This window comes from Lepidochelys olivacea (genome assembly GCF_965140295.1).
Source record: "Lepidochelys olivacea isolate rLepOli2 genome assembly, chromosome: 25".
Classification (NCBI taxonomy): domain Eukaryota; kingdom Metazoa; phylum Chordata; order Testudines; family Cheloniidae; genus Lepidochelys; species Lepidochelys olivacea.
Window position 1 is genome coordinate 4,747,622 of NC_140435.1, and position 18,594 is coordinate 4,766,215.

General features: G+C 43.7%; 1 protein-coding gene across 1 annotated transcript in view; it reads left to right on the top strand.

Annotated features, from left to right (window-relative positions):
• Positions 1-13,810, top strand: part of ELAVL1 (ELAV like RNA binding protein 1) — a 96,443-nt gene extending 82,633 nt beyond the window's left edge. Inside the window, exon 6 of the mRNA XM_084614784.1 lies at positions 13,094-13,810. Within this exon, the coding sequence (XP_084470910.1) occupies positions 13,094-13,418 (325 nt within the window). The 3' untranslated portion in view covers positions 13,419-13,810. The remainder of the gene's footprint in view (positions 1-13,093) is intronic.
• Positions 13,811-18,594: the final 4,784 nt, after the last annotated feature.

Here is an 18,594-nt window from a genome sequence, read left to right on the forward strand (position 1 = left end):
AAAATATTAGCTCACTCAGCTTGTCTCTTTAATGTCCTGGGGCCAACACTGTGAACAACAGTGGAAGATATCTCCTTCTAGGAACAGAAGTAAAGGAGGTATTTTCACTTCCTTCCAGCATTCCATCTTTGTCAAAGGCAGGTACATAGAACATATCTCTGCCTCTAGATGTCAGTAACTGTTCTTTCCGTCCTCACCTCAAGAGCACGGTTGCAGGAAGGGGCTATAGCAAAGAGTAGCTGGATCTCACATACGAGCGTCCTTTGATGTCATCAGTATGACAGTAAGAGCATCTGCCTTCATAAGTGATGCTTGAAGGTGTTCATGACTGTGTCTTTTTCATTATGTCGTCAGATGGAGATTCAGCATTATTATAGAGGAAATGTCTTGGAGATAAAAAAAATTCTATTCACCTGATATCTGAGGCACAAGCCACTCTTGTGTTAATTGTCTGCATTTAATAGATAAAAATTTGGATCATAGAGTAATTAAAAAACAAACACTGCTTGCTTTGTTAAAACATTTGGTAAGAAACAGGATTACAATTGTATTTGCAGGTTTCAGAGTAGCAGCCATGTTAGTCTGTATCCACAAAAAGAAAAGGAGTACTTGTGGCACCTTAGACTAGACTAACAAATTTATTTGAGCATAAGCTTTTGCGAGCTACAGCTCACTTCATTGGATGCATGTAGTGGAAAATACAGTGGGGAGATTTTATATTCACAGAGAACATGAAACAATGGGTGTTACCATAGACACTGTAACAAGAGTGATCAGGTAAGATGAGCTATTACCAGCAGATGGGGGGGCTTCTGTAGTGATGATCAAGGTGGGCCATTTCCAGCAGTTGACAAGAACGTGTGAGGAACAGTAGGGGTGTTGGGAAATAAACATGGGGAAATAGTTTTACTTTGTGTAATGACACATCCACTCCCAGTCTTTATTTAAGCCTAAGTTAATTGTATCCAGTTTGCAAATTAATTCCAATTCAGCAATCTCTCGTTGGAGTCTGTTTCTGAAGTGTTTTTGTTGAAGAATTGCCACTTTTAGGTCTGTAATCGAGTGACCAAAGAGATTGAAGTTTTCTCCGACTGGTTTTTGAATGTTTCAGAGTAACAGCCGTGTTAGCCTGTCTTCGCAAAAAGAAAAGGAGTACTTGTGGCACCTTAGAGACTAACCAATTTATTTGAGCATGAGCTTTCGTGAGCTACAGCTCACTTCATCGATGAAGTGAGCTGTAGCTCACGAAAGCTCATGCTCAAATAAATTGGTTAGTCTCTAAGATGCCACAAGTATTCCTTTTCTTTTTTTGAATGTTATAATTCTTGACGTCTGATTTGTGTCCATTTATTCTTTTACTTAGAGACTGTCCAATTTGGCCAGTGTACATGGCAGAGGGGCATTGCTGGTACATGATGGCATATATCACATTGGTGGATGTGCAGGTGAACGAGCCTCTGATAGTGTGGCTGATGTGATTAGGCCCTATGATAGTGTCCCCTGAATAGATATGTGGACACAGTTGGCAATGGGCTTTGTTGCAAGGATAGGTTCCTGGGTTAGTGGTTCTGTTGTGTGGTGTGTGGTTGCTGGTGACTATTTCCTTCAGGTTGGGGGGCTGTCTGTAAGCAAGGACTGGCCTGTCTCCCAATATCTGAGAGTGATGGGTCGTCCTTCAGGATAGGTTGTAGATCCTTGATGTTGCGTTGGAGAGGTTTTAGTTGGGGGCTGAAGGTGACAGCTAGTGGCGTCCTGTTATTTTCTTTGTTGGGCCTGTCCCATAGTAGGTAACTTCTGGGTACTCTTCTGGCTCTGTCAATCTGTTTCTTCACTTCAGCAGGTGAGTACTGTAGTTGTAAGAGTGCTTGATAGAGATCTTGTAGGTGTTTGTCTCTGTCTGAGGGGTTGGAGCAAATGCGGTTGTATCGTAGAGCTTGGCTGTAGATGATGGATCGTGTGGTGTGGTCAGGGTGAAAGCTGGAGGCATGTAGGTAGGAATAGCGGTCAGTAGGTTTCCAGTATAGGGTGGTATTTATGTGACCATCGTTTATGAGCACTGTAGTGTCCAGGAAGTGGATCTCTTGTGTGGACTGGTCCAGGCTGAAGTTGATGGTGGGATGGAAATTGTTGAAATCATGGTGGAATTCCTCAAGGGCTTCTTTTCCATGGGTCCAGATGATGAAGATGTCATCAATGTAGCGCAAGTAGAGTAGGGGCATTAGGGGACGAGAGCTGAGGAAGCGTTGTTCTAAGTCAGCCATAAAAATGTTGGCATACTGTGGGGCCATGTGGGTACCCATAGCAGTGCCGCTGATTTGATTATTACTACAAAAGGTTCCCTCCCTCCCATCCGACCCCCCGCCCGGCTCTCCTGCTGGTAATAGCTCACCTTACCTGATCACTCTTGTTACAGTCTGTATGGTAACACTCATTGTTTCTTGTTCTCTGTGTATATTAAAATCTTCCCACTGTATTTTCCACTACATGCATCCGATGAAATGAGCTGTAGCTCACGAAAGCTTATGCTCAAATAAATTTGTTAGTCTAGTCTAAGGTGCTCCAAGTACTCCTTTTCTAATTGTATTTGCATTCTCAGTTTAATTAGAGTACATTTTCTTTCATTCAAAGCACTTTCCAGCATTACCAGAATTCTAGGACAGAGACAGAAGAACAAAAATGGAAAAGGACCTAAAGAAAAAGAGAGCAGAAACTAATAGAATTACTGACTAGCTGGCCATCCTGTTGCTTCATTTTTAATCCTGGCAGTCTGATAAGTAGCAGCTTTCACAGGGGCTGGTGCTGGCATTTCTGTTAAGCTCTTAAGATCCACTGATATCAGTATTTTCTACAGCAACATTGCCAGTAAAGTTCTGTAGTTCCTAAATTGCAGAAGTATTAGCTTTAGTTATTGATTCAGATTAATTGTAGACATGTTAATTTAACGGCTATAGAGTATGTTGAAAAGTCTTACGGATATGTACTTGCACAAAGGGGCTACATCTCAACCACTAGATTTGTATCAAAGTTATTCTAGGAGAATAATGGTACTAGTTCTGAGTATACGAGCTGCCTTTGATGCAGAGTACATTCATGGTGCTTGATGCAATGTCTGTTAAAGTCAATAAAAGAACTTCCATTGACTTCAGTAGGTGTTTGGTTGGGCCCAAAATGTTATAAGGATGAGAGTGCATGTTTGTTTTTCGTATTGACAATTATCTGATCAAAGAACATTATGAAAGGGATCCAAGAATCTGTTTCTCTTTCACTTGAGTTCTGGAGTTGGATCTTTCCTGTCCCAACATGGGATGCATGACCTTGTAAGTGTAACAGTTTTCCTTAGCCAGCAAGTATCAGCTGGAACTGTTATAAATGCTGGGACTGAGGGCTGCATTAGTATTCATACACACTGGTTTTTGCAACCTCAGTGGGAAGCCACATAGGCCTGGAGGGCATCTGTCCTTGATACCATTCTAGGGACAATAGAAATCTGGTCAGGGCTTCCAAATTCATCTAAACAAATGTGTAGTTCTTATTTGAGTGCTTGCTTATGTCCATTCCAATGTAGGTGTGTGCTCACCCCAAATGCTGGCTCCAGAAAATGTTTTTCCTCAGTGATCTCCATCGAGTCAGCTCTGTTGCCCCCTGGAGTCACGCCAGTATATAGGGCCTCACTGCCGCTTCAGTTCCTTCTTACCGCCCATGATGGTCACTGGAACTTCTGCTCGCTTGCACTTCTGTTAATACCTGCTCTAAGAGGACTGGTTCTGTAAAATTGTAAATAGTTACCCTTTAGAGTTAAGTTCAGTTTGTTTCGTAGTGTAGTCAGCGAACCCAGCTTAGCAGGGCTAGCCCTTCCCTGAGCACCGGGATATGCCTTGGTCCCAGGGGTTCAAACTATGTGCATCGTGCCACAAATCAATGCCAGTTAGTGATCCATATGCTAGCTGCCTTGTGTGTCTGGGAGAGACCCACGTGCAGGATCTGCAGGAGTTTCAGACCCAGAACAGAGAAGGACAGGGCTTAAGTTCCTCCTCATGGAGGCAGCGCTCAGTCCCCCTTTGGAGCCAAGTCTTGGGGACTCAGCACCAAGCATTCAAACTTTGGTGAAACGTACTCTGGTGTCTCTGAGGGAAGCACAGTGCTGTTCCACCTCCCCGGCACCAAGGAAGGACTCCGCACTGACGGCCCGGGACTCCCGGCACAAACACGCATCACCGGCGTCGAGGAAGTCAACTCCAGCACGGGACTCTTGCCACTGCTTCGTATCGCTGATGCCAAGGAAAAAGCAGAGAGAGACTGGGGCGTTCTCGAACTGCAAGGTCTATGGGCCATAGAAATGTTGATAGTGCGACCTATGCTGGTCCCCTCAGACGCTAGCAGGGTAAACGGTACCATTGACTCTGGCCCCGGGAAGGGAGCCATTGAATCCGATACCATTGGATTCCCTGCCAAGGGAGGCCATTGGGGTTCAACAGCCCTGGCACTACCCATCAAGGCCGGGGGCATTTGTGGCAGCAAGTGACTTACTATCTGTCCTGGTGCTGCCATCCCCGGCCATTTAGTAATTAACAGTAGCAGCACTAGAAACAAGGACTGTCGAAGGGCAAGCCAGTCATGATAGTGCAGAGCTGATATCCCTCCCTCCCTCCTGGCACCGTTCTTCGACACCAGTTGGTACTGCTCCGTCTCGGTCGCTGAGAAATGACTCCTCGGACTCCAATTCAGAAGCGGAGTCCTATGCCTTGTGTGGGAGCAGACACCACTCCGAACAGCAGCACCCTACCGCTGACATGAACCACGGCATGCTGCCAATAGCCTGGCCGCTGGTACAGTGGAAAATGCCATTGCAGTGCCCATTCTGGAATCCCTGGGCTTTCCAGCCAATCCAGGGCCCCCAGTCCAGAAGGTAGCTCTGGTGTATGAGTCAAGAGCTTCCCCACCATCCTCATCAGAACGGGGATCAGTCCCCGGTGCTGAGCCCGTACTGAACTACAGGACTCTCCCCCATGGGACCCATCTGGGGCAGAGGGAGAAGTACAGGGGCCAGTGCAGGCTGCTGCTGCTTTCTAGATGAGGTGGAGCTATGGCGTCCACCCAAGATGATTACAGGGTGCACCAGGAGCCTCCTGAGGATGGGTGCCCAAACCCATCCTCAGATGGGTATCCAGGCAGAGGAGATTTGAATCCTCCCACGCCCTAGTGGATATTTTAGCAGCCTCAGGGCCGTCATGGGTGGTGCCCTGCCATCGAACAGTGCCATCATGGAGCCTGTAAATGCTCCATGGCAGACTCCTGGATCCTGCCAACCTACTGCTAAGAGGATGGAGACAAGGGGTATGAATTTTGGTCATACCACACCACCACCACCACCCTCCCCCCTACACACAGTGGGCTCACTGATTGTTTCAGAAGTGAATGAAAGGGAGAGACAGGGACAGCAAGGGCCAATTCACAAGGTTAAAGATGCCAAAAAAATTGACCTTTTTGGCAGAATGATCTACTACAGAGGAGATCTCCAGCTCAGGATCGCCAGCCCTCAGGCGCTCCTGGACTGGTCTGACTGCAACTCCTGCAGTGTAATGGCAAAATTCAGGGAGCTCTTGCCGCAGGATTCCAGGGGTGAGTTCTGAGCTTGAGTGGAGGAGGGGAAATTAGCAGTCAAGGCATCCCTCTAGGAAGCACTGAATACGGCAGACTCTGCAGCCTGCTCCATGGCTTCTGCAGTGATCAAGAGGCGAAGCTCATGGCTTCAATCTTCGGGTTGCCCTATGAGGTACAGCAGATAATTGAGGACGTTCAGTTTGAAGGCAAATCCCTCTTTTCAAAGCAAACAGACTTGAAACTGCATAGCTTAAAGGACTCTATAGTCATCCTTAAATCCCTAGGTCTGCATACACCCGCCTGTCATACACATACAGCTAAGGGTAGCATAAAATCCCTCCTTTACCTGTAAAGGGCTAAGAAGCTCAGATAACCTGGTTGGCACCTGACCAAAAGGACCAATAAGGGGAGAAGATACTTTCAAATCTGTGGGGGAAGGTTTTTGTTTTGTGTTTCTGTGTGTTCTCTCAGGAGGCAGAGACACACCAGGTCAGGGAAATACATCTCCTCCAAACAATCCTGAAACGAGTCTCTGATTTTACCAGAAGTGTAAGTAAACAAGGCAAGGCACGTTAGGTTATCTTTTGTTTTAGCTTGTGAATTTTCCCTTTGAAGGATACGTATTTCCATATTGCTATTTTTTGGGGCTACAGAAGGTACCTATGGTTTGTTGTAAACTACAAACACTACCAATTTACAGTACTCTTCGGCCTGTCAGCAGCTCCTTCTGTGTTCACAAAGTGCTTGACAGTCGTTGCAGCCTTTCTGAGGAGACAAGGGGTACAGGTCTTTCCTTGCCTAGACGACTGGCTGATCAGAGGTCGGACCAAGGACCAGGTGCAGGCAAATGTAAAGTCAACTTTCCAGGACCTGGGACTGTTGATTAAAAATGCAAAAATCCAACTTTTGTCTGGTTCCAAGGATAGAATTCATAGGGGTGGTCCTCGACTTGATCCAGGCCAGAGCTTTTCTCCAGGAAAACAGGTTCAGAGCTATAGGGACACTCAGAGTCTGAGAGGTCACTCCATTACCACTGTAAGAAACTGCTTAAAGCTCTTGGGGCATAAGGCATCGTGCACCTACGTAGTACAACACGCAAGACTGTGACTCAGACCTCTCCAGCTCAGTGGTTTGAGCATTGGCCTGCTAAATCCAGGGTTGTGAGTTCAGTCCTTGAGGGGGCCATTTAGGGATCTGGGGCAAAAATTGGGGATTGGTCCTGCTTTGAGCAGGGGGTTGGACTAGATCTCCCTTCCAACCCTGATATTCTGTGATTCTATGAAATCTTACTTACATAATGGAATCAAGTTGGCCTGGATGTGAGCTCAGTCACATGGATTGAAAACAAGCTGTAAAGAAAGGTGAGTGATAAACAGTCATGTGTTATGTTGGGAAAGTATCTGGAGGTCTCTTCTTATTGGGGGGAGGGATAGCTCAGTGGTTTGAGCGTTGGCCTGCTAAACCCAGGGTTGTGAGTTCAATCCTTGAGGGGACCATTTAGGGATCTGGGGCAAAAATTGGGGATTGGTCCTGCTTTGAGCAGGGGGTTGGACTAGATGACCTTCTGAGGTCCCTTCCAACCATGATATTCTATGATCTAATCTTGGTTAACATCAGTATACATACCGGGTCGACATCATCTGGACAAGATGTTCTCGCTTTCCCTGTCGGTGATTTCCTCCCTCATTTGCTGACTGGTCCCAGGGATGGTATGTGCGGGAATTCCATTCTCGAGATCCCCACTGTCAGTGTGTCTCATCACAAAGGTGTTCGCAGTGGGATGCGGGGCTTACTTGGGAACACTCAGAACTCAAGGCCTCTGGTCACCAGAAGAACCCTCATATTGATGAGCAACGAGAGAACTGGGGATGGTGTGCCTAGCCTGCCAGGCTTTCCAGCCCCACCTGTAGGGCAACTGCGTGGTGTTCCTCAAAGACAACACAACAGCAATTTTTTATATGAACAAGCAGGGCGGAGTGCACTCTTCGCCCTTATACCAGGAGGCTGTGGGAATTCTGTATAGCCTATTCGATCCACCTCGAAACCTCATACCTCTCACGGTCGCAGAATGAGTTAGCGAATCATCTGAGCAGATCCTTTTCCAACCATCATGAGTGGTCAATTCTTCCAGATGTCATGAACGCTGTTTTCCAGACGTGGAGAACTCCCCAGTTAGACCTGTAAACAACTAAGTACAACAGGAGGTGTCTTCAGTTCTGCTCCTTCCTAGGGCTAAGCCCAGGCTTGCTCACAGATGCCTTTCTCATCCCTTGGATCAGCTCTTTTACGCTTTCCCTTCCATCCCTCTCATACACCGGGTCCTGTTAAAGGCCAGAAGTGACAAGACACATCTGATCCTGATAGCCTAGCTGCTTCAACACTAGCTCAGCGCATGCCTAGATTTCTCGGTGGATACACCAGTCAGCTTGTCACTGTTTCCAGATTTGATCTCTCAAGATCATGGACATCTATGTATCTGAACCTCAGATCTCTTCACCTCACGACATGGAAGCTCCATGGCTGAACTCAGCAGAACTGGCTTCCTCCAGGCGTGTTTGCTAGGTGCTTTTTAGGGAGCAGAAAGCCATCTAATATAGCCACTTATCTGGCAAAGTGGAAGAGATTTCTCTATCTGGTCAGCACAAAAGGGTGTTTCACCTACCAAGTCATCACTGCCCTTCATTCTGGAACATCTACTCCACCTAAAGCTGCATGGCCTAATGGTGTCATCCATATAGGTCCATCTAGCTGCAATCTCAGCCTTTTGCCCGTGGGTGAACAGCAGGCAGTCTTCTCAAACTCAGTCTGTGGCCATTTCCTTAAGTGGCTGGAATGGCTGTACCCACAGGTATGCCAGCCACTACCTCCTTGGGACCTCAATTTGGTGCTGGCAAGGCTAACAGGACCCCCATTTGAACTGCTGGCAATGTGTTCTCTGCTTTATGTGTCTTGAAAGGTGGCCTTCCTAGTCTCCATTACTACCAGAAGGGTTTCAGAGATCCGAGCTCATACCTCTGAGCCACCCTACATGGTCTTCAAGGACAAGATACAATTGTGGCCTTACCCGTCCTTTCTGCAAAAGGTTGTCTCATAATTTCATAGTAAGCAGGATATTTTTCTGCCAGTCTTTTATTCTAACCCACATGCAAATAGGGATGAACAGAGACTCCACTCACTGGATGTGAGATGTGCGCAAGCGTTTTTCATAGAAAGGACTAAACCCTTTAGGAAGTCCACAAAGCTGTTTGTAGCCATCGCAGACAGAATGAAAGGCCATCCAGTCTTGGCCCAGAGAATATCGTGGATCACTTCCTGTATCCACACATGCTATGACCTGGCGAAGGTCCCAATCCTCAGTTGACAGCCAATTCTTCAAGAACTCGGGCATCATCTACTGTGTTTGATGCAGGTTCCAATTATCTGTAGAGCAGTGACATGTGGTCAGTCCATGCGTTTGCATCACACTACATCATCATATAGCAACCTAGAGATGGTGCAGGCTTTGGCTGAGCGGTGCTACAATCAGCATGCCAACCAACTCTGATCCCTCCACCTGCACAACTGCTTGGGAGTCACCTACATTGGAATGAATGTCAGCAAGCACTCAAAGAAAAAACAGTTACTAACCTCCTGTAACTGTTGTTCTTCGAGATGTTTCTCATGTCCATTCCAAAATCACCCCACCTTCCCCTCTGTTGGAGTTGGCCAGCAAGAAGGAACTGAAGGGGTGGCGGGGCCCTATATACTGGTGCTATGGGGGGGCACTAGAGCTGACCCAACAGATATCACCGAGGGGAAAAACGTTCTGGCAGCAGTGCTTGTGGCGAGTGCACACCTACATTGGAATGAACATGAGCAACACATCTCGAAGAACAACAGTTATGCGAGGTTAGTAACTATTTTTTACTGTGGATGCATCTTGCATGGAATGGAGAGCCCACAGAGAAGAGCTTCACTTCAACAGAACTTGGTCTGTCTAGGCCAGTGGTTCTCAAACTTACTTGATCAGCTCCCGTCCCCGTCTTTGTCGGTAGTCGTTTAGGCCCCTCCCCTCCCCCACAAGTACAAATACCGCAACCCAGCTCTGAAGGCAGAGCGGAGAGCAGCGGCTGCTGGCCGGGCACCCAGCTCTGAAGGCAGCGCCACGCCAGCATCAGCACAAAAGTAAGGCTGGCAATGTGAAAAGTGATATTTGTCAATATCACTTTTCACAGCAGACTTAGTGCCCCATTGTCACCCTTACTTCTGCGCGGCTGCTGCTGCCACCTTAGGCTCTCAGCTGGAGCCCCACCACCTTCAGGTGAGAGATTGGGGGCAGGAGGAGAGAGCCATAGCCTGGGCTACTTCCTGGTGAGGGACTGAGGGGGGCGGGGAAAAGGAGAGCCCTATTAGCCCCTTTGCTGTCCCATTTCCCCATCTCCCAGGAGCATACAGCCCTTCTGCACAAACCCCAGCCATCCTGGGGCCGACCGAGAGCTCTACAAAAATCAGAAAAAATACACAGCTCGTGCCTCCCTTGGGAGGCCCTCCCCATAGTTTGAGAACTGCTGGTCTAGGCAAAGCAATAGCACATTGTTACTGAATGCTCTTATTTCACTTGGTACTGCTCTCTGACCCATCGTTCACTGTTTCAGGCTGGAAAGCCTGCAACATGAAGGTTTTGTCAACACCCATCTGGTAAAGGATGGACTGTCCTCCCTACCCATGGCTAGAATCTAATTGTAACCACTCAGAAGAAAAGATCTGGACGTTGGAGACATCTCAATAAAAACCTCTGCTCAGTGTGCAGATGAGGTCAAAACAAACTAGTCATTAAATTATGATAAAAGAATAGAGTGATTTTGAAACCATCGTATCATCATTATGTAAACTGAGGGAACACTCTCACATTGAATGCTATATACAGTTCTGGTCATGTCATCCCAAAAAAGATGCAACTAGAATAGGAGGATCTAGGGAAGGACAAGTAAAATGTTTGCAAGTATGAAAGGATTTTGGTGTTGAAAAGATTAGATCTCTAGTTTAGAAACAAGACTGAGAGGACATGACAGAGGTATGTAAAATAATGAATGGTATAGAGAAGGTAAGTGAAGCTTTAATATTTATCCTGCCTCATAATATTAGAACAAGAGAGCAACCAGGAAAATTAAAAGCCAGCGAATTTAACACTGATAAAAAGAAATACTTGTTTGTACACTGGTGGAAGTCTTGGCCACAGAATATTAAAGCTGTGAGCTTAGCAGGTCACTGTATGCTTGAAAGCTTCTCTCTCTCTCACCAGCAGAAGTTGCTCCAGTAAAAGATATTCCCTTCCCTACATTGTTTCTATAATATCCTGGGACCAACACGGCTACAACAACACTGCATAGCCTTTGTTTGGCAATGTGTCTGTTTATACTCTCTTGTGGTTTTGGGTGCATCGTATCCCACTCTGCTTTTTCTTAATTTTAAACATGTTGTCCATGTTTGTTTACAGAAAATGCTTGTTGCAGTTCTCTTGGTAGTTTCCTTTAGTAACATCTCTGTAGCTTTTTAGTCTCAAGAGTGAGGAATCTGAGCTGGGTGTTGTTGCGTATATACACATTAGCCTATCCACCCTGTTCACCACTGGAAGTTGGTTTTTCTCCTCTTTAGAGTATTTTCACTTGTTGCCATGACCATAACCAATGGTTAGAATGCTGGGTGAGGGTTGGAGGCATCTGAGTTTGACAGCAAGGGGTGCAATAAAGCACTGACTGCAGGAACCCAAGATTGTGTATCTTCAAAGAATGATTTATAGGAAAATAGGCTTCTCCTTCCAAGTAAGACTTGGATAAACAAATGAAATCTCAAGGTTCTCATTCGAAGAACCAGAAACGTAACACACACACGAAAACAAAAACTATTTTATTTTTTTAAAGTGAGAACTGCTTGATGGGATATAAGATGATAGTCATCAGATCACTTGGATCTGCTCAGTAAAGAATTGTACAAGAAGTGCAATTTTTGTATATCAGAGAGTTTGTTTTGGGCACTTAATGTGTGGACTACCAATGTACAGAAGCCTTGCATGCTTCAGCGTGCTTTTAGTAGGCTAACAACTTTCTCAGCTATAGCATAATACTACACAGTAGTTCTGGAGTCACATGGAACCGCAAATTTAGATTGTTAAATATATAAGTGCATGGGATCACAGTTAAAATTGTGCCTTTGGCCTTAACTTTGACACTTGCTGATTTTTTTTGAGTGCTTAACTGTGCAACCCTAATGCTTCATTAAAATAATTTTATTGATTTAATTTCCTAGGTAGTCAGAATAGAAGTGGGGGATGAAATAGCTAAAGGTGTGGGATGTTGGTTGGGGAGGGAAAGAAAAAAGCAAAACAGAAAAGAGCAAAGGTTCAGAAATTCTGAGATGCCTCTGGCTCATTGTTCAGGAGGAGTCAAGACCGGATTCTGGGAGAGAGAAAGAAGGGGAGAAATGTATATTGGGGGTGAGGAAGGACAGGCATATTGGGTCTGGTTCTCATGTGTGTGTAAATCAGGAGTCCACTCCAGTGAAGTCACTGGAGTTTTACTCGTGTAAAATGGGTGTAAATGAAAGTAGACTCAACCCTATTGGATTTACATTTTAAAAAAGAAGTACTATTTTTAAATTATACATTCATAGATAATCTATATTTGGCAGAAGAAACTTTACAATCAATATTTAAAAACAGAAGTGGCTATTTAATAAATTAGAAATGATTAGTTACTGGAAATAAACATGATCAGTTATGCAAATGTGTTACCAAAATTAAATCAGAATACACTGGAAGTGACATTAACGGTGTACCTAGGAATTGGGGCTTATTCCAGCTAATGTGCACTTTCTAGGGAAACTCTAGTAGTTCCCTGCCTACTGTGGTAGGGACTACGAGGTGTCTGCCTGTCGTCAGTTTAGCAGCCAGTTGGGAGCAGGAGTGTTTCGCTGCTGCTTTATGGTGGAGAAGGGTTCAAGCTGTGTTTGCTGCCACAGAAACCCCTTTGATTGGCGAGACCCCGAGACACTGCTGTAAAGGCAGGATCAGCTCTAGGAGGGAATTGGGCACAAGCCCCTTGTAGACAAAGATAAGTTGATTTAAGGCTGGTTGGGGCGTAGGGGAGGGATTCTTGGCCTATTTTTAAGCACTGAGTAGTTCCATATTGCTGCCCTAAGTCATCCCTAATAGTGTATGTGAGTATCTAAACCAGCCTTGTATATCCTGTTTGATTGTCACATCACCAGGCAACTCTTTCATTGCCTATCTGTTCTTATGTAGTTACCCATTAATGTAGACACATTGCTGAATTTAACTCTTCTCTCGATCAGCTGCCAGTTTGATTGTCCTATGATAAATGGGGAAGGTGAAACATTTCACTCTGACTAGAAGTTTTGATGCTTATATAGAAAATATTCAGTTGCTTCCCTTTCAAGTTAATTTGCTTGATTGTATTGAACTTTTACATGAAATATTGTGCTTTTTATTTGCTAGGTTCTCTCCTATGGGTGTAGATCACATGAGTGGGCTTTCTGGTGTAAATGTTCCAGGAAACGCATCTTCTGGCTGGTGTATCTTCATCTACAACCTTGGTCAAGATGCTGATGAGGGAATCCTCTGGCAGATGTTTGGCCCCTTTGGTGCGGTTACCAATGTGAAAGTTATTCGAGATTTCAACACCAACAAGTGCAAAGGTTTTGGTTTTGTGACCATGACAAACTATGAAGAAGCTGCAATGGCCATAGCAAGTCTTAATGGCTACCGCCTGGGGGACAAAATCTTACAGGTTTCCTTCAAAACCAACAAGTCCCACAAATAACTTGCTCGTGCTTTTTGTATGGAATAGATAATTGAGTGACAGAAGTTAAAACATTTTTGTTAGTGTAAAACTCATTTTGCGCCAATTTTCACAAGTGTTTGTCTTAGTCTAAATGAGAAGTGAAAAAGGTTTTTATACTCTGGGATGCAACTGACATGTTCAAATGTTTGAAATCCCACAATGTTAGACCAATTTTAAGTTCCTTTAAGTTATTTCATTAAAAATATATATTAAAAAAACCATAAAATCTTAAGTAGATTGCATTAACTAGACCCTCTGGATGGTGGTAAAATTGGAGCATGCTTTCACTTATGAGACTAACATTTGTTCTATTGAACATTGTCTGCAAAAACTGGAACTTTTTTTAATTTTTTTTTTTTTTTTTTTTTATTTTAAACTATCAAGTGGACACTGTTAGTGTGGTCCTCCCCTCAGTCCCCAATAGCCTGGTAAAAAAGTTGAGAAATACTGATGTTGGCAGTACATTGCTTTTTAAAGTGATTTTCATTGCTACATCTAGTTGGGGATTAGACTTCATAACATGCAGGTCTTGTAAGTAGTAGCATGCCAGCATAACTTTTAACACCATTGATGAGGTAAGTTGCGCACTGAACAGTGGCCAAGTTGTCAAATCGAAAGGTTTTACAAAAAATTTTAAGCCCAGTTTTTCATAGGAATGGACCAAAGAGTTTCAGAGAAACTCGGAAGATTTCAGAGTCAAAACAAAACTCCAAAAACAGTGTGAATATGTTTTTTACTTTATCAAACTGAATTTCTTCTGTCCAAATATTTAATGCATGATGCACTACTTACTGGTACATTGTAATGCAGCAAGATAATTATTCAGTTTCAAAGATCATTATAGTTTGAATTCCTAAGGGTAGTTCCATTTTGTAAAAACAGTTATAAACATTTGAGCATTGTATTTCTCGCATCCCTTCTAACGAGTGCTAGATTTTTCTATTTTAATAGGATTTTGTTTTGACAACTAGCTTTACTTATTGAACACTCAGCAGAAAAGTACTTACTACTTGCAAGTTAGATATTAACAAAAAACTGATTTGTAGATTTAAAGATTAATCCCCCAAGTTTTCTGCAGACTGCCTTGAAACTTTGAGTTGTTCTGTTTGTTAATTTTCTTTTGCTTTTTTGTGTTTTTTGTTTGTTTGTTTTTACTTTTGCATTTAAGACCATTAAATTTGATTTTGTTTTGCTCGAATTTTGTTTTGTTTTTTATTTTATATTATTTTTTTTGCCAAGTATTGCACAAAGTGTCCAATATTAAGAGTATTGCTTTAAAGTACTACAAGTCTTCATTAAAATTAAAATCCATTAATCTGTCCTTTTGACAGATCAGTAGGAGAAAATATTTGTGTGAAAACAAAAGCATTACAATAAATGTGTCACATAGAAAGTATGTGCCAGACACTGAGTTAAACACACATATGTTGCTTTGTAGACAGACTGAACAATATTTCTTTTATTAAAAATGTGCTATGTAAGGCATGTAGGTACATAGTTAGTGAGCATGAGTAGGGACTTCACCTGACAAACTATTGCAAGAATATTATCTGTGTTCTGTCACCAGAGTTCAGAGGAAATGCAGAAATTGGGACAACTTGTCAGCAATTCTCTTTTGAGTGAACCTGTGCCAATCCCAAAGAGCTAATGAGTAGTCATTTCAGATTCTGGAGGCAGTCCCATGCAGAATTGTTTTTGTTTGTATGGTGCCCAAACATTGGCTCTTTAAGATCCTATCTTGCATCACAACTATGATTTCTCTTTTTTCAACATCAGGGCCTTCAGTCCTGTGCTGGCGCTGGAATTCTGTGCTCTCCTTTCCTATACTTCATTGTTTGGTTCTTTACTCATTCTTCAGTCAGCTGTTGGCCTTTCCTTTAATCTGCAGCATGCACTATTTGCTGTCAGCAGCCGGTCATTTACTGCCCTAATGATTGGCTGTTTGTGGTTGTACACAGCCTCTCTCTGCTGGCTTCAGGAGAGCCCAGCAAGAGCAGAGCTCTTTTCCAAGAGCTCTAGCAATGTTGAGTGAGCTGCCTTAGCTCTAGTGCAGTATATTAAAGTGCTTTCTGCTGCCTAATGTGTGCTATCTTTCCATTTTTGCCATTCCCATTTATTCCATGCCCCAAACCTTTGAGAAGCACAGTCAGCATCAGACAGTTGTAGGATAATGTCCTCCAAAACCAGCAGCTGCCACCAGGTAAAAGGTAAACAGTGGGCCCTCTATGAGCTCCTCCTTGGGCAGGCTGCTATTTCCAGTGTTTCCTCTCCATCACTCATGTTTCCTTCCAATGAGTCCTTCTTTTCCTGTATCCTGTGGCGAGATACTAGTTTTGGGGGGTTCAGCAGCTGTATCAGGATTACTTTACGCCTATCTCCATGTTAAATCTGAAGTTCTTATTTAAATAAGTCCTCTCACTGTGTCCCATCAACTCTTTTACCAGCCCTAGACTCCTCCACGAGAGTGCAGTTTTTAAAGATCCAAGAACCTTCCTTGTAATTCCCTTCATCTCATGGCTCACTAAGAAACATTTTAGTGGGAGCAGGGCTGCTGCTGTAAAGGGCATGGTAGATAGTTGCACAGACCAGTCTTTAAAATGAGATTGATGCCTTTGTGGTATTAAATCATTAAAACTGCATTGGCCCATGCAGCCACATCAAAAGCTTCACTGTTGTGAGCTTGCCAAACCTTGCTCTTAAAACAGAGTAATGGCAACTCTTTGCACTATCCTCGAATACTTTGACATCGCTCTCCTTCGTTGGCTGCTTTGATGTTTTCCTTCCCATACACATCTGCTCAGTAAGACTGAGACACAACGTCCTGGTTTCACACTTGGGGATGCAGACTCTCTGTTTCTAGAACGCATCTGGTCCAAGTTTCCTTTAGCAATTTTGGGGGGAACCCTTAATCTGTCAATGAGGCCATTCACCTGAGCAAACTACCATTCACCTAGGCAGGAGCAAATCAGGAAGAGGTACATTCATTTAATTCCTCTGGGGATAATGCGAGACAGATAAAGCTACAAATCTCCCTTTCAGTCCTCCAAGTCTATAGGCCACTTTATATCTAGCGAGAGACTGTTCTCAAAGTCCTTTTTTGTCGCTGTCCGTAACAACTCCAATCTGACTCCCCAGGTGGAGAGAAATTGAGGCATGTGTTCACATTACTTTTTGATAACTAACCGGATGGCTAGTTCTGACCCATACCAGACCTGCTTTCTCTCAGTCCCTCTGTTTCCATCCTGAATCCTGCACTCTTAACACTCTCCATTCTAATAAGATAAATCAATGATTTCTTCTGCTTGGTGGTTTAGAAGTGTGCATGCCTTGGTGTGCCCAGTCATCCAGCCTACCACACGCTTCCATTTCTACCTGGACCAACCACTTCCAGCATTGCAGTTGTACTTTTTGGCCTCTTATCCCTCAGGGAGTGTACAAAAATCATAACCGTCATCATACCCATCCCTAAGACAGAGGGCATCCACAGATTTCATTATTTGGATGACCAAGTAATGCAGATACCTTTCAGATGGCACATCTATGTTTCCATTTGCTTTTGTCTGTTTTCCGTGATTCTGGCTTCATGAACTTCCCTATTCCTTCTCAAAACCTTGTTAATGTAGGGGCCTGTTTTCACACCAGAGGCATGATACATTTCTCATCAGACACAGAAGGCAAGTAAGATAAAGGAAACTGTCAGGTCGTGCCTGCTGAACCAATTTATCCTGATCAGTCTCTATAGCAGGCAAACTACAATGAGTAGCACTACATATAAGAATTCTTCTGGCCTTCGTTCTCTCTGAGATAGTTGGAAAGACTCCCTGGGATCCTTAATGTACTTTTTCTCCAGGTCCAGACATCACGCCAGTGGTGTTACATAAGAAATCCCTATTAAAGGGCAATGTGCTATTAGAGTAATCTGTTTCCAGGATAATTCTGTCACCAGATTTACAAGGTTTCAAAGGATGGAGTGTGCACTTGGGTCACAGACTGTGTCAAGGGTTCTAGTTCAAAGAAGCTAAGAATCTAAATTCCATGGAACAAAGGACAATAGGTCTGGAGGGCACAGGGTTTTCTTCATTACCTCTACTCACCAGCCATTCTGATTGAATGTGAAAACAGAATCTTTGCAGTTTATATAATCTCCAAAAATGAGCCCATTTTTAATTCATGTCCACCTATGTTCAAGGCAACCTGCATACTCAAAGGGACTGACAAGTGAGAACATCAATAGAACAAATCAGTGATACTACAGACCTTTTTTATGTGGGTCTACCCACAAGTGGATCTGTTTGCTTCATTTAACAATATTCAGCTACCTCCATTCTTCCCCAAACACAGAGGTTCCTGGGTTTTGGAAGGTGGATTCCTTTTCCTATTGATCAAGCACAGTTGTTTGCCTTTGCTCCTGTAACACTCTTTTGACTGTTTGGATACTGACAAGGATGATCCTTCAGAACCTTGGGTACTCATCTCAGCTGATAGAAATCGTACAGAGGGCATGGAAGACCTTCCCTCAGAGTTGGATGACTGATCTTGCTGTTTGCATTAATGCTCTTTCATAGATGTGTACACTTCTCTTCATGCCACTCTGTCCTTCATCCTGGAATTTCAGTTGGATGGGAACCTTTGCCGGTCTGGCATCATTCCTTCTGTTTACCTGTTCTTTGTATTTGTTCATCTTTCCAAGCATTTCTTGGGGCTTTTGCTCCAATCAGGCTCTTGTACGGCCAGAGTTTGGATACTAAACACATTGTCTGCATAGGGCTTCTTCCAGAATTTGATATGGGCCTGGCTACCTGGCAGTTCTTGCATGACTGGTGGAGTTTCACTCCAAGATGAGACAATTTTATAGGTAAGGCAAAACTATCCTAATTATAACCATGGAATGACTTCTAAAACTCCATTAAAATGTTCTGGGCTTTAGCTATTGTTAAGACATTTTTTAAAAGTATTAGATTAAATATTTTAATCTGGTAAAATTCAATGTTTTCAAAAGAATTCAAATGAATTGAAAAAGTATTCAGAAACTGGCTTTTCCCAGTCCATCTACTTATATTAATATAAGTAATATTTCTTAAACCCTCCAACAATTCACTTTTTGTTTGCTTCACAAGATCCCATTATGGATTGCATTCACCCTTGTGTACAAGGG